The 14,920-nt window shown below is 36.7% G+C and overlaps 1 protein-coding gene across 3 annotated transcripts in view; it reads left to right on the top strand.

Moving 5' to 3' along the window:
• Positions 1-14,920, top strand: part of VPS13C (vacuolar protein sorting 13 homolog C) — a 100,342-nt gene that overhangs the window by 3,581 nt on the left and 81,841 nt on the right. For 2 of the 3 annotated variants that reach the window (XM_085303280.1, XM_085303281.1), the window contains exons 3-9: positions 1,210-1,252; positions 2,031-2,126; positions 3,007-3,108; positions 8,960-9,069; positions 9,835-9,894; positions 10,497-10,556; positions 11,121-11,201. In XM_085303280.1, the coding sequence (XP_085159406.1) occupies positions 1,210-1,252; positions 2,031-2,126; positions 3,007-3,108; positions 8,960-9,069; positions 9,835-9,894; positions 10,497-10,556; positions 11,121-11,201 (552 nt within the window). Of the gene's footprint in view, positions 1-1,209; positions 1,253-2,030; positions 2,127-3,006; positions 3,109-4,489; positions 4,553-8,959; positions 9,070-9,834; positions 9,895-10,496; positions 10,557-11,120; positions 11,202-14,920 lie in introns of all 3 variants that reach the window. The other variant, XM_085303282.1, reaches the window with a different exon arrangement.

The raw sequence follows: 14,920 nt of genomic DNA on the forward strand, positions 1-14,920 counted from the left end.
TGAAACACCTGGATAGGTCTCTAGGAATATATAGTTATAACCAGAAAAGGGTTAAAACATACCATAGCTCGTGTTTTTCAATAGTTACTTTGAGTCAGTAGATGAAGAATAAGTCACAAAAGCATTGTCACTAGCTTTGTTGCTTAATTAAAAGAAAGAGGGGGAATATTTTTTTTAAAGCTATCTGATGTTACATCTTCATTGCAGTTCAGGACACTTCTTAAAAGCAGTGGAAATTTGACTGATACGTAAATTGGAGATGTGTTAATCTGTTTTTTGGGGCAGCCCAGTTAACTATATTTAAATTGCAATGGATAGCTCAAGGCTCTTTTCTAATATGCAGGGAGAGAAGGAGTTAATATCTATCTCATTTGAGAAAACAGGTTAGCTCCTTATAATTTTTGAGATTGGCATTCTTTCTAAATAATTTAACCACAAATCAAAGGCCTGAAGTGAAGTCAAAGTGGAAGAGAATTTTGGAAAATACTTTCTTTAAGAAGGGAAAGGAAACATGCAGCAGCTGGGGGAAGTACCAGCTGGAAATTTGCTGTAATATTAGTTAAATCACGATGTTTTCATTTCATTTTAAATCTTTCCTTTTGTTTTTGGGTGGGCTTTTTTTAACCGGTGATTCTCTTCCTGGTTTTTGAAGTAGGCTGTATAGATGAGATCATTGGTCAGGTTTAACTGATGGTAATTGCTCACTATTCGCTTGTTCATCCTGTCTTTAAGCCTGTCATATTGATGTTTGGCAGGCATTTTGCCTAGGACCTCATAACGTTTTTAGTGAGGCTTTTAATGTATATTTGGAAAAATTAGGTACAATACTGATTATCATAAACAAAAGACCTATATGGCAAATTAACAAAAATGCAGAATTAAATTATCACATGTAGATAAAATTTTATTTTTTAGTAACTTTTGGAGCAAGGCATTATTATGCTTGCAGGAGAGTATTGCTGAAAATGTTTCACTGCTTCATTTTTATCCTTTTTACAAACTGTATCATATTTATGGATCTCTAAGTTCATGAGAATATTACTAAATAATTAGAACTCTGTCACATGGAGAACGGCTTTTGTTCTGGAAGTTCAGTTCTTGGAGAGTAGTTTTAACATGAGTAAAGATAATAAATTTTGCTGTATAAACCAGATTATCTCTAAAATATATGGATCTGTTTAATACTTTTTTCTTTTGTTTTTTTAACAGAGTGAACTGGATGTGCCTTTTAAAGTAAAAGTTGGTCAGATAGGTAAGTTACTGTTTCACCAGAAATCTTAAAATGGAAATTTTAGAGCAGATCTTAAGATCAATCTTGTTCTTGAATTTCTTTATTAAGCTTTCTTAGACAGGTGATCTCTGTAATTTTACTTGCTATTGAGACTAGTGTAGCTGTCTAACTGCTCTGATTAAATCATAGGATATTGTTTGGTTGATCCTTTTGGAGTAACTGTACAGGCTGGATATGAAAAACGTGTCTGGGAGGTTATTTCCAGATAAATGAATGATTAAGGGAGCTGTTTAGTACAAGCAAAATATGTGTGGCTTTTAAGTTACATGATCAATATGAAGAATTTAAGTAAGATTTGTGAAAAGTTGGCATATAGGCCAGAATTTAAAGAATTCTCAGACATACATTGTCAAAATGCCTTTTGGTCGTACTCAGCATTGCTTTTTCAAGTTAAACAGTTGTGGGAGAGGAGTGCATCAGATCTCTTTTTCTATGTCTCTACAAAATTGTGTTCATTCCAGTAAATTAAACTCAGTCATGATCTTAACTTTTGATCTGAAGTCTTGTGACTCACTGCATCTTCTTGCTTAAATCAATGGCTTATTTTCTATGTGTTTTTTTTTTTTTTTTCACTTCAAGAGCTATACGAACTGCCTAGGCCCACAGAGGTCCCACCTTACCTTCTGAGGTGTGTAGGACTTCCAGAAATAGGGCTAATGGTCTTCGGTAACTGAGGTATTGTTCAGCCTGAACACAGCATAGATTTCTGCCTTGAAGTAACTATATTTTGTTTATCTAGATAAACTTACTCTGAAGATTCCTTGGAAGAATCTGTATGGTGAGGCAGTTGTTGCAACTCTAGAAGGCTTATATCTTCTAATAGTTCCTGGAGCAAGTACGTAAACCATTCAAGAAAACATTGAAATCAAATAATGGAAGAGAGAAAAATATTGAAGGGTACTGTGTAATTGAATATATAATATATATGTAATAGGAAGTAGTTCACAAAGGCAACCATTTATACATTCTGTTCACTCGAGGTTTTTAGGCAAACGCTGACAAGTGAGTGCAAGAAGGGTGGGAGGAAATGGCACCTGTTGCTTTCATGGAAATCCTTGGGTGTATCCATTTTAAGTTCAATTTAAGAGAGGTTTCCTCTGAAGGATGCTTAACCTGAACCCTTTTCTCTGGCATGATCTAGATTTTTTGAAGTAGTCCATCTGTTTCTAACTTTTAACACTTATGTAGTAATTCCATTAGAACAGGCTGTTAGGGAGAGGAAAGAGGATCAGAGAATTTGGTTCATTTTCTATGAAATCAGAAGCTCTGGTATACTAAGTAAACTTTCAGGTTTCTAGAGCATTAAATGTGTGTATACATATACATACATATATATATATATATATATATATATATATATATATATATATATAGTAGAACTTGGGTTATACTGCAAAGTGCACACTTAAAGGAGTCTGAATTTCTGCTTTTGTAAGGATATAGCAAAGTTCTTCATCGTGATTTCTGCATCTCTTGGGATATAACACTTAAACATTGGTATAATCCTTGTGTAGCTTACTACATAGGAGTATGAATTCCAGAGGTGTGGTGCAGGTTTGAGCAGTTAGACCAAGAATAGCCTTTATGTTGCCAAATGAGTTTGTCTTGTTTGAGATAATGTTGAATATGGTATGTGCTACTTGATTATGTATTTACTTAATTTGAGCAACAGTGCTTCAAATGTAGAATTAAAACTGTCCCAACTTGGCTTACAGGCATTAAATACGATGCAGAGAAGGAAGAAAAATACTTGCAAGATAATAAACAAAAGGAACTTGCAAGAATTGAGGAAGCCTTGCAGAAAGCAGCAGAAAAAGGTACTAAGTTAATAATGTAAACCTCCATCAAAATTTGAGAACTTAGGCTATGATATGAAAACAAAACCCTATTTTGTGTCTGGCTTCCTAAATGTTATGCTTTTCAAGTATCTAGCTAATCTTACTAATATTCTTCAAAAATATTCTTTTTTTTTCCTCTGAAACTTGAAACAAAAAGTTACTTATTTACTATTCATTTGTCCATTTAACTTCCATTGGAAGTGTGAATTCGATTGTTTTTTTTGTGTGTGTATGTGTGTGCGTATATATATATATATATGTAAATGTATTTAAAGCTCTGAGGAGTTAGAACTGATGATAGAAATTGCATTGCATGGGACATCATCTTACTGTAGAATTTTAATATGATTCTTTAATAATGTCATACTGTGTTTTAGAGAAATGGAAGTCTTTTTTTTTTTAAGTGGAGCATTTTTAGCATAATCTAGCATTTTTAAGGCTTTTGAAGAAATTATTTATCTAAAAATACTAAAAATAGTACCTCAGTAGCTTGATTCCCCATTCAAAGAACTAGAATTAAATTGAGTCATGTTTGGAGGAGATGCGGTGTTAAACTTGCAGCATCGAGGAGAAAAAGGCAAAGGATCACTCAACTTGGGTTACTTTAAACTGTAGTTATCCTCTCAGTCATGTGTGGCCTCACATTTCAGTGGTACAGTGGCTTTGTTTCTTGCATGTTTCTGGTCTTGTGCTTGAATATTCTACTCAGGAGGAGTTGTGCGATTCCTGCATGAGCAGATCTGTTGCCCTTGCTAGGTACAAAAGTCTTAGGGCCAAAGTTGCTCTACTGCAGCTTGAATTCATAAGGAATCCTTTTTGTTAACCTTCAGGAGCACACTGTATCTGGTGATAGTTTAAGAAATATACTGAATATGAAATTATCAAGGTCCATTTTTAGCTCTATTTGCTTTTGTGGCTAATACTCAGCATACCTTAGTGTGTATAGAAACCCGATTCAGTACTTAAATTTATTTAAGAATCTCTTAACACAGAAGGTTCTGGGGATTTTTTTGAAGACATGCTACTCAAATTTTGAACGAATTTGTACTAACCAAAGAGTGACATTACTATGTGATGAAAAGTGAGAACAAGATCTGCTGACATAAGCTGGCAAAACATTACTTCCTTTTTTCTAAGCTACTGAAGTCTATCATTATCAAAACTTAGGAGACCAAAGCTTGCAACACTTGCCAGTTGGAAGTAAAATGAAAATTGCATGATTTGACATATGTAGACAGATATTATAGTGGAAATACTAAATTAGCACATGAATTTTATGAACTTGACACTAAATCAGGAGTTTATTTCTTCATTTTAAAAAAATGCATTTTTTTAATCATTTGCTGCCATGCGGACTAAGGCATTCATTCACAAGATTCCTTGTATGGGTTGGAGAAACTGATTTACAAGGACATCAAACCTGGTGGGTATGCATGGTTAATTGCTACTTAAGTTTAACAAATGAAAGAAACCAACATCGAAATGGCCATATGTAGAAATGAAGCAGCAAGACTTTTTGGTAAGCATCCGCATATTGGTGGTTCTAGAAATAAGATTTTAATAATTGTGAATTCAAGAGGAAATGTACTGGTGAGTACAGTGTGACTGGTGTGGTCTTGAGTGGCTATTCAGAAAGACAGTACAAGAAAGATCTCCATCAGCCATGTTGAGTTTAAGAATATCATAGAATGCTGGTAATTTTTTTTTTTTTTAGTACATTAAGTGTACTAAAGGAGGATAATTACCGTTAAAGTTTCTGGACTTAAGACATTTCAAGTTCAGGCTGTCTTGCAACTTTGAATAGGCAAAATGAGACATAGAAGACTGAAAACATCTAGCATGTGTTTCCGTGTTCTTACTGATTTGGATTGCTCTCGGTAAGTAAGCAAGGAAACTGTCTCCAGTGAAGTTCAGCAGAGCTGCTATTATGTTATACCTGCTGTACTCTTTTACTTTTTTTTTTTCTTGAGTTCAGTAGAAGACTATTTCTAGCCAAAATTCTGTAGTAGGCTTTTATCTGAGTGCAAGTTCAGAATGAGTTTAAAATGGGGCTTGAGCTATGTTTTGTCTCTCCATAGTTGTGAATGCAAGTGATATATAGGAAAATCATGTCTTGTTTTTGTCTTGCATGTGACTGAATGCATGAGATCTACAAATTCTTTAATGACTGAGGGAAACTGTCCTTTTAAAATTACAAGGAATGCTCTATAGCTGATATTTAAAGTGAACTGTTTAAAAGAAAACGTTTGTATTTTGGGGCAGTTTTTTCTTTTTACTCCTGGTAGGATGACCACTGTCTAAGTGCAAGGCAGGTTAAAACCTTGGGAGGCACTTTCTCCTTTATTTGAACAAGCATGCAWGTAACTCAAAATAAAGGCCTTGCCCTAGTTAAACAGGCTGTTGTACTTGCTTCTTGCTATGGCAGTACACACCCTTCTGCTAGAAGTATAAAATGTTGAGCACAGACTGCCCTATTGCTAACTTCCTCTTCCTCTGTGTGGGCAGAGAGGGGGAAGAAACAATATAGCTGACCAAGCTAGCTTTCTTTAGGAATGTGGAAAAATGGGAGCACTAGCTTAATGCATGAAACAGTTTGTGACTGCTTTGATCATAATGTGTGTGTAAATATTAGAATTTAATTTCATAAAAGCTTTTTAAAGAATCATCATTTCTGCATGCATTTTGCACATTTATAACCATCATTCTTTCAGATCACATTCATACCCTGCTGTTGATTAGTGTGAGAGTCATTGAGAAGCTCTTAAGGTTTCTGTGTACATCTTGAATATCTTAATTTGAAAGTTATGCCACTGTATGGTAGAAGTTGTTTTTCTGGTGGTTTTGCCTCATGATGTATATGCATTATTAGCTGTTCAGGTATGCCAACTATGCCTCTGCCTGAGGTCATTAAATTAAAGACAAACATGTATTATTGGATTTCAAAGTTGTTCACCAGGGTTCTAATAAGCAGTTCTTCACCTTTAGAATTTTGCTACACCTATCAAAATAATTGTTCTTCAGTTCTGTTTTCTGTTCATCTCGTACTTAATTGATCCAAAAGTGCATTAATGTAATGAATTCATGAAAAAGTCCTATGTATGTGTATTTACTGAGAAACCTGATGATTATTTGTAGTTCTTCAAACTCTTCAGAAGTTACATAAGGAATATGTTAAAATTATCGTCTTGACCTTACAATTGGCAGGACCATTGATCTAGTCGATACTTGGGTGTGTAATGTGAAGTTTTTACTGGCTACTTATTTTAATGGAACTTTAAACTTAAACAATGTAAAAATAACCAAGATTTCAGTTGCTTCCAGGAAAGTGAATTTGCATATAAACTTTAAAAAAACAAGATTCTGTGTTGTAAAGTGTAGCTGGCTGCTTCCTTATCACCTCTGAAATCTTTAAAAGCTTTTAATGAGAGCTCAACAAAAGCATTCTGCTTTAGCACAAACTGAACTTCTTTGTTTCTTTTTCTTCCCTATGCTTTCCTGTATTTGTGCTTTACTAACTTGAACTTTATTTTTCTCGTAAAATTGCTTGCACTGAAAAAGGACGTAAGCGTAAAAAGTATAAAAAGCATTTTAAGAAACCCTTTAGAGGTCATGATCATTCAAAAGGTAGGTAAAACATGTGGATGCATTTTTTTATTTATTTTTGTGTGTGCATACTTTCAAAGAAAAAAAATGCTTGACTTGTTTGATTTGTTTGGATTAGTTTCTCCTAGTTTTGGCTATACAGCCACTGATGCTTTGCCTTGTTTTTGGAAATGAGGACATAAACTAGAGAGAGCTTTTTGAGATTCCCCTGTTCCCYGAATCAAATGAACGTGAACTTGACTGTTGGAAAAACTGCATGTGAGAGAGAGAGAGAATGTCTATTAGTTCAGTTTTCATAATATTACAGTAAAAGCCATATAAAATAATTCTGTTAATATACTGATGATATAACAGTAAAGTATCATTTCAACTGTCATCTTAGCTTCTGTTCTAAGTAGCTAACATTGTGTTATGACTGATATTCTGACAGCAGTGAAGTTGATGTCTCCCCAAGAAGATAATCATAGTCCATCACTACCAAAGCACAACTTTTCAGCATTAGTGTCACTGGGAGTGTGGCTCCTGAACAGATTGCCGTATCTCATGTAATTTTATTGCTACCTATCTGAACTTGGGTGAAGCTGCAGTGTACGCTCATAAACAGAGTAAAAAATGAATCAGTTTTGTGAATGGCCAGGCTTTTATTGCTGCTGATAGCTGCATTTAGTTAGAAAAATGTTAATGAGTTGCCTGTTTGCATTACTGGAAAGCCATGAAGCTTGAATACCTGCTTCTCTGCCCTTTTTTGTTTATCAGAGTTGCATTGCTTTCTGTTAATATCAAGGGACGTTAACAGCTGAGAGTTGTGAAGGAATGATTAATGGGAGGAAAAGTGTGAGACATATAAAAGTTTTTGTTTCTTCCTGGATTTCATGACTAATTTTTTACTTGAAGTCAAATGCTTTCTTGAATAGAATTACTATATCATATACAGTGGCAAAATGTTTTTATTTTTATTGAAAATTTCTGAACCTCTCTTAGCTTAAAAAATAATTTTTTTTAAAGAGTACTAAGTTATATACTTAGTTACTCTGCATGAGAATCAGAAACATGTAAAATGTTATAAATAGCTACTGTAGTCTGAGAAATAAAAGTGAGTGCAACCCTAAATTCAGTTAATTAAAAAGTTAATTAAAGGACCTGTGGTCCTTTTTCCCTCTGTACTTGGATAGCTATGTATGTGTCTTCAGCTTGAGCCATCTGTAGCATTTACAACAAAAATACACGAGCTTATCAGTGGCACTTCACTGTGACACCCAGTTTGTAAAGTAGGTACTGTACAACATGAGGTAACATGTAGAGAGAGCTAGAGAACAGACAGCTCACCTGTATTTAAGTTAAAATGTTAAGACACTTGGTCCAAGATAACACTTTCAGATTTATATTGTTAAACAGTGAATGTAAATTCTTAAGTAAATTCTTAGTTTTTTCCAGTATGCGTATGTTTGTCTTGGGTGGCTCCTGTGTGTCTGCTGCTTCTGCTGCCCCATCTTTTTCAGAATAAGCTCAGTTATCACTATGTGGCTTAGAAAGGTTCTGTGTGGATTTAGCTTAACTGGCCACAGTATGAATCCACTATGGAAGAAATGTAATATTTTACAGTGTAACTGTTCATTTTCTATATATAATATATCACCATTTTTACATCCCCAGTGTCCTATAAAAGGCTATAATGGACTGATCTTTTATTGTGCAAACGTTGTCTTCACTTGGCTATTCAAGGATATTTTTGAGCTGAATTACACCTTCCTACCTATTTCCTCATTGGAATTGCTAGTTAATTGCTGAGGGAGTCTTAAGGGAGAACATTTTACTTTGTAAGGAGTGGGGTGAGGTATGTTTACAAAAAAAAATCAGAAAGCTGTGTTGTAAGCTAAATGATTTTTACTGAAACTTGGATGTAAACTTCATTATGGTAGCATGTTGTGCACACTCAGCTAAAATCATGTCTTCAGACTATGGATAGACAGGAATGTTACGTTCATGTGATATGCTCTGTAATAGAAGAAAGTTTCATGGGGGTACAGATGGATAGGACATTGAGCTTCCTAATTTTAAGTGTTACACTTTGACTAAGAGAAAAATGCATTATCTAATGTAAAAAGTAAACAATTAAATGTCAAGGATTTACATTAGAGTAAACATTAAGTTTACATTTGAATACCTGTTGGTATGGTTAGACTCAAGATGTGACAATACAACTGAATGATGATTTTTTAAATTTTAGACAAACCAAAGGAAGAGAAAAAAGATACTTTTTTAGAAAAGCTTGCAACTCAAGTTATAAAAAATGTGCAAGTCAAAATCACAGGCATTCATGTTCGATATGAAGATGATGTAAGTATTTGGAACATCTTTTCTTCGTTTTACATTGTACTCCAGTGCTGTGGTTATTATGTAGTCCCTAGAAATAGATCAATTCTGGTTTGTTCTATACCTCTTCAGGTAAAATACCTCAAGTATAACTGAAAACCATAAATATTTTGGATACTTGAGATACATATTCTCTTTTGCCCTGTTTGATGGCATATGTCTCACTAAATGTGGGTAGTGGCTGTTTCTCATGCATTAGTGCATGCAGTTAAGTACAGAATTTTTCAGTATGCTAGATGAGATGCAGAATGGCAGGAACTGATAAGGGTTAGAGATGAGTCAGAAAGCAAATGGTTAAAAACACTTATTTGATGATTGAGAATATATAAACAAAACTGATACTATTCCATCCTATTTGCAACTTCATTTAGGAAAAAGTATGAGGCGTTTTGTGATGTGATAGTTGCCTGTGAAAGGGAAGGATTAGATGTTGATTATTTCCCAAATCTATTTTGGGACTATTTTTTTTCCCCTATAAAAAGATTATTAGATGTTGAAAGGGAACTTTGGGATTTAAGCCTTTATACCACATCGATCTTGGATATTGACCCAACTTGGAGAGTTCTAAGAATGCTCCTGCTAGTAGTAGTGTAAGTGAAGGAAGACCCTCAGAACAGAGTTCAAGTTGATTTTAATGAAATGATGCATCTTTGCTGTATGGGCAGATGAGAGATAAATACCTGTGTTTTTTTTTTGTTTGTTTGTTTGTTTGTTTTTCTATTTTTATAGGTCACAGATCCACAGTGTCCATTTTCTTTGGGAATGACATTGGGTGAACTTAGCTTACTGGTAATGTGTGTGTGAGAATGTGTGCATGTGCTTACATATTTTGTTTAATTGTCTTTGGCTGGGTAGCCGAAAGGAAAGTTTGTGTTTAATGTGAGATAATGAAAGCTTGCATACAGCTGGAAGCTTAGACAGTCTTTCATGCATGTAAGTGTTATTTAATATTTTTACAGGCAGAAGGGAAGACTGCTGGGGAAGATGGGGCTTTTTAAGGCTAACTGTTCTTACGATCCAAATTATCTTTAAAATTAGATGAAAGTATTTATCTTTACAGAGTAGGGCTAATAAGTATATTATGACAAACATTGCTTTGTGATGATGGAAATGTGGTATTTGGCCAGGCTTTTGAGAAAACGAGGAGATAATTTCAGTTAACCCTTGTTTTTGTTAGATGATAAGGATTTTATAGATGTGATAAGGAGTTGGAAATTAAACCTGATAAAGTTCAGTGTTGAGTTATGTGTATGCAGTCTAGAGAAACTGTCTTCTGCTGTTTTCTGGTAGGACCAAAATGATGACGCTTTTTGTGCTTGAAAGCATAGAACAAAACCTCAAATGTATTGAATAAGATACAAAGAATGACTTATATTACTTTTAACTTTTAGACAACAAATGAGAATTGGATACCTTCTATTCTGAATGAAGCCGCAAAAATGATATACAAGGTAACATGTTTTTTCCTCACTCCTTTAGGAGTATAGTGAACAGCTGATCTTGGGAGTCTGTAGTAGAAGTGGGGCAGGAGAAATAATCCGAGGTTCTAAAGAGAAATTGGAAAAAGCACTTTGTTTTGCTAATTCTCCTGTTACTTTTCTTAAATTTGCTTTATATTCAGACAGAAGTAGAACCGAAATGACTGTTTTTATACAAGGCATAACTTTCAACTCCATGGTTTAGAAAATTTGCCATAGATTCAAACACTGATCCATTCATTACGTGCATTATGCAACAAGTCTTAAATTGGCATAGTAACTACAATTTCAAATAATTGTGCTAAATTATTGTTGCCAGTTTCTACTCCAGTCTCCATGCCTAACATATTTGGGATTCACAGTTGCTAAAATAAGTATTTGAAGATCTAAGAAATGATAGGAATGTTGTAAGAAGGGTTTAAGAATCCTGGCTTCTTTCTCAGACCAACTATATATATAAAAAGGGGAAAATCTAATCTCGTAGAATGGATTGAATACTGAGTATGGAATCTGCTGAATGCTTTCTTCTTTTCACAGCTTTTGTGCCTCGACAGCCTCAGTGTTTACTGGAATGTACAAAGCAAAATGTGCTATCATGGCTCCCGTGAACAAATATTGGTAATGTAGAAGGAAATGCATTAGACAGTTGTATATTCCAGGGTTTTTGTAGTGTTGCGAAATACACTATAGTAACTTTTTTCTTTTTTTTCCCTACCCCTTATTTTGGTCAGCTATATTCTCATACCAGGGTCATACCTTAATCCATTGTTCCATTGATCACTAATATTTTTTGGTTAACTCCATATTATTGACTCCTTCCTGTTTAAAAATTCTCAGAAATTGGGTTTGTAAATCAGTTCTGTTAAATTAATCCTGACTTCTTACTGTTTACCTGGTACTGTATGTTAAAGATCTAGTCTATATGAATTGTTATATAGCTACTGTAATAAAAATGGCAATATTGATATAGTAAATGAGCAGAGAATTAATAAATAGTCAAAATATTAGGTCTATATCAGAAGAATAACTTGTATCACTGTTATCCAGATATCTTAGCTGCATGGTTAAAATTAACAGAGTAAAGGAGAAAAATGAATAGAAGAACAAGAAATTAAAATGAAGGGTATGTGTGTTTTGGGGGGGGGGAGAATTTGTGGTGTTTTTGTTTTAAGAAACTGAAGCTTATAGGTAGTACATACTCACTGTCAATCTTTAAAAAGTTATGAAAAGGATAATGTAGTGGTTCTTTTAAGGGAGCAACCCCAGTTATGGGAAGTAGCTTTAGCAAAATTTGGGAAAAGCTTTAGTAGAATACGCTGTACAGATGGATGAATGACTATACTGTGCTTGGCAGAAAAGGGTCACAGCTTTAAATGTGAAAGATAATCTAGGGCTGAGTAATGACGACCTCTTAAAATGAGTTTGAGTGGAACACAAATAGGGCATGCTATGTGACAGATACAGATAAAGAGGACATGCTGTGATGCTAGAAACTACTTTGCCAAGCTAATTTGGCTGGTGCTGAGACTGGAGAAGAATAGATGATGGTACTCCAGTACAAATGATGAGGAGCAGAACAAGGGCCATAAGTGTAATCTGGACAGAATAAGAGGCAGATATTTTTAAAGGATAATTAAAGGGGAAGAACAGAATAAAGTGTAAGTGTATGGGCTTACAGGAGGCTATGTCTAGTTTCTCTAACTTGTTTGATTTTGAGTTGCTGTTAGCTGGATGAGTAGTAGGGTGTTGGAACTTTTAATACTGTAAGTATGTGAAGTATTTGTTTTGCTTTCATGTCATTGCTATGTGACCTTATAATGCTTACTTTGATGGAAGAGGTACTTTGGCACAGGGAACTTAGAAATTTTGAGTAGGACAGCTATAGAGAGTCTGAGAATTGAGTCTGAGAGCACACAGCCTTTTTTCTCTGTGTTGGTTGAAGGCTTTTGAGTTACCAAAGCACCAATTCTGTTAACTGTTCTGTTAAGAACCATTTCTGTTAAGAACTTTGTGCCAAATGGCTGCCTCAAGAATCCCGGAGCCTGGAGGCAAGGGAAAAAGTCTGGAGAAGGGAGGACTTTCCTTTGGTTGAGGAGGATAGGATTAGAGACCTTCTGGGCAAGCCTGACATCTGCAAATCCATGGGCCTGGATGGGATCCACCCTGAGGGAGCTGGTAGATGATGTTTCCAGGCTGCTCTCCATCGTCTTTGAAATGTCACGGAGAACTGGAGAGGTGCCTGAGGACTGGAAGAAAGCCAGTGTCACTCCACTCCTCAAAAAGGGCAAGAAGGAGGACCCAGGCAGCTATAGGCCGGTCAGCCTCACCTCCATCCCTGGAAAGGTGATGGAACAGCTCATTCTGGATGTCATCTCCAGACATATGGAGGAGAAGAAGGTGATGAGGAGCAGCCAGCACGGATTCACCAAGAGGAAAAAATCCTACTTGACCAATCCGATAGCCTTCTACGATGGAATGACTGTCTGGGTAGATGAGGGGAGAGCAGTGGGCGTTGTGTGCCTTGATTTCAGCAAGGCTGTTGACACTGTCTCCCATAACATCCTCCTAGATAAGCTCAGCAAGTGTGGGTTAGACGAGTGGACAGTGAGGTGGCTTGAGAACTGGCTGAAAGGCAGAGCTCAGAGGGTCGTCATCAGTGGCATGAAGTCTAGTTGGAGGCCTGTGGCTAGTGGCGTCCCCCAGGGCTCAGTACCAGGTCCTATCCTGTTCAACTTCTTCATCAGTGACCTGGATGAGGGGACAGAGTGCCTCCTCAGCAAGTCTGCTGATGCTACCAAGCTGGGAGGAGTGGCTGACACACCTGAGGGCTGTGCTGCCATTCAGAGAGGCCTGGACAGGCTGGAGAGCTGGGCAGAGAGGAACCTCCTGAGGTTCAACAGGGGCAAGCGCAGAGTCCTGCACCTAGGGAGGAATGACGCTAGGCACCAGTACAGGCTGGGGGCTGAGCTGCTGGAGAGCAGCTCTGCAGAGAAGGACCTGAGAGTGCTGGTGGATGACAGATTGACCATGAGCCAGCGATGTGTCCTTGCGGCCAAGAAAGCCAATGGTCTCCTGGGGTGCATTAGGAAGAGTGTTTCCAGCAGGTCGAGGGAGGTGATCCTGCCCCTCTCCTCAGCCCTGGGGAGGCCTCATCTCGAGTACTGCGTCCAGTTCTGGGCTCCCCAGTATAAGAGAGACATGGAGCTACTGGAGGGAGCCCAGCATAGGGCTACAAAGATGATTAGAGGGCTGGAGCACCTGCCCTGTGAGGAACGGCTGCGAGAGCTGGGCCTCTTCAGCCTGGGGAAGAGAAGACTGAGGGGGGATCTGATCGATGTGTACAAGTACCTGAAGGGAGGGTGTCAAGGGGATGGAGACAAGCTCTTTTCAGTTGTCCCATGTGACAGGACAAGAGGCCATGGGCAGAAACTGAAGCACAGGAAGTTCTGCCTGAACGTGAGGGGGAATTTCTTGCCTGTGAGAGTGACGGAACCCTGGAGCAGGTTGGCCAGAGAGGTTGTGGAGTCTCCTCCTTTGGAGATCTTCAAGGCGCGCCTGGATGCAACCCTGTCTAACACGCTCTAGTGACCCTGTTTAAGCAAGGAGGAGGTTGTACTAGATGATCTCCAAAGGTCTCTTCCAACTTCCAACCTTACTGAATCTATGATTCTACTTCATTAACCTGGTTAAAGGAGTTAGCTTTTTTTTTTTTTTTTTTTAAGTAATTAGAAACCATTATTGTGGCAAGCTATTGGATAGTATGTTACTGATATTTTAGGTTCTGGAAGTAAATTGCAGAAGGGGTTATGGAAAAGTTCCTTTACTTCACTTGGAATAGTGAACATCTGATCACTGTTCTGAGTTTGTTTGAATCTCTTCATTTTACTGTGGAAGAGATGCAGTGTATGCTGTCTGTATATCTGCATGCCACTTCTAGTGTGAATGAGTGCTATTTTTGCAAAAAATCGAGCCATTATTATCTGCTTACAGGGGTTATACATGTGCTCTATGTGTCCTTATGCCTTACCTTCTAAACCTATAAGGATGGAAGGCTTCAAATGCTGCTTGTGCCCTTTTCTTCTGTTGTGCTTGTTTTTTAAGGGTATCTTTATTTTTCCTAAACAAAATACACACTTACGTGATTAGCCTGATGGACTTGGTGTGGAAGGTTTAATCAAAGCTGCTATGTGTTAAAAATCAGCCAGTAGCTTAATATTCTATGAATCTTGTCTATTATGTGAAACTTGAAACCCAAGTTCTTCATTTGTTTTTGTTCTGACTCACATTATAGGGCTTTTTTATTGCCTCAGGACTGGGGCTTGTGTGTAGAAAATAGT

The sequence above is a fragment of the Rhea americana genome, unplaced genomic scaffold (genome assembly GCF_003343005.1).
Source record: "Rhea americana isolate MKP2758 unplaced genomic scaffold, rheAme1 scaffold_2, whole genome shotgun sequence".
NCBI lineage: Eukaryota > Metazoa > Chordata > Aves > Rheiformes > Rheidae > Rhea > Rhea americana.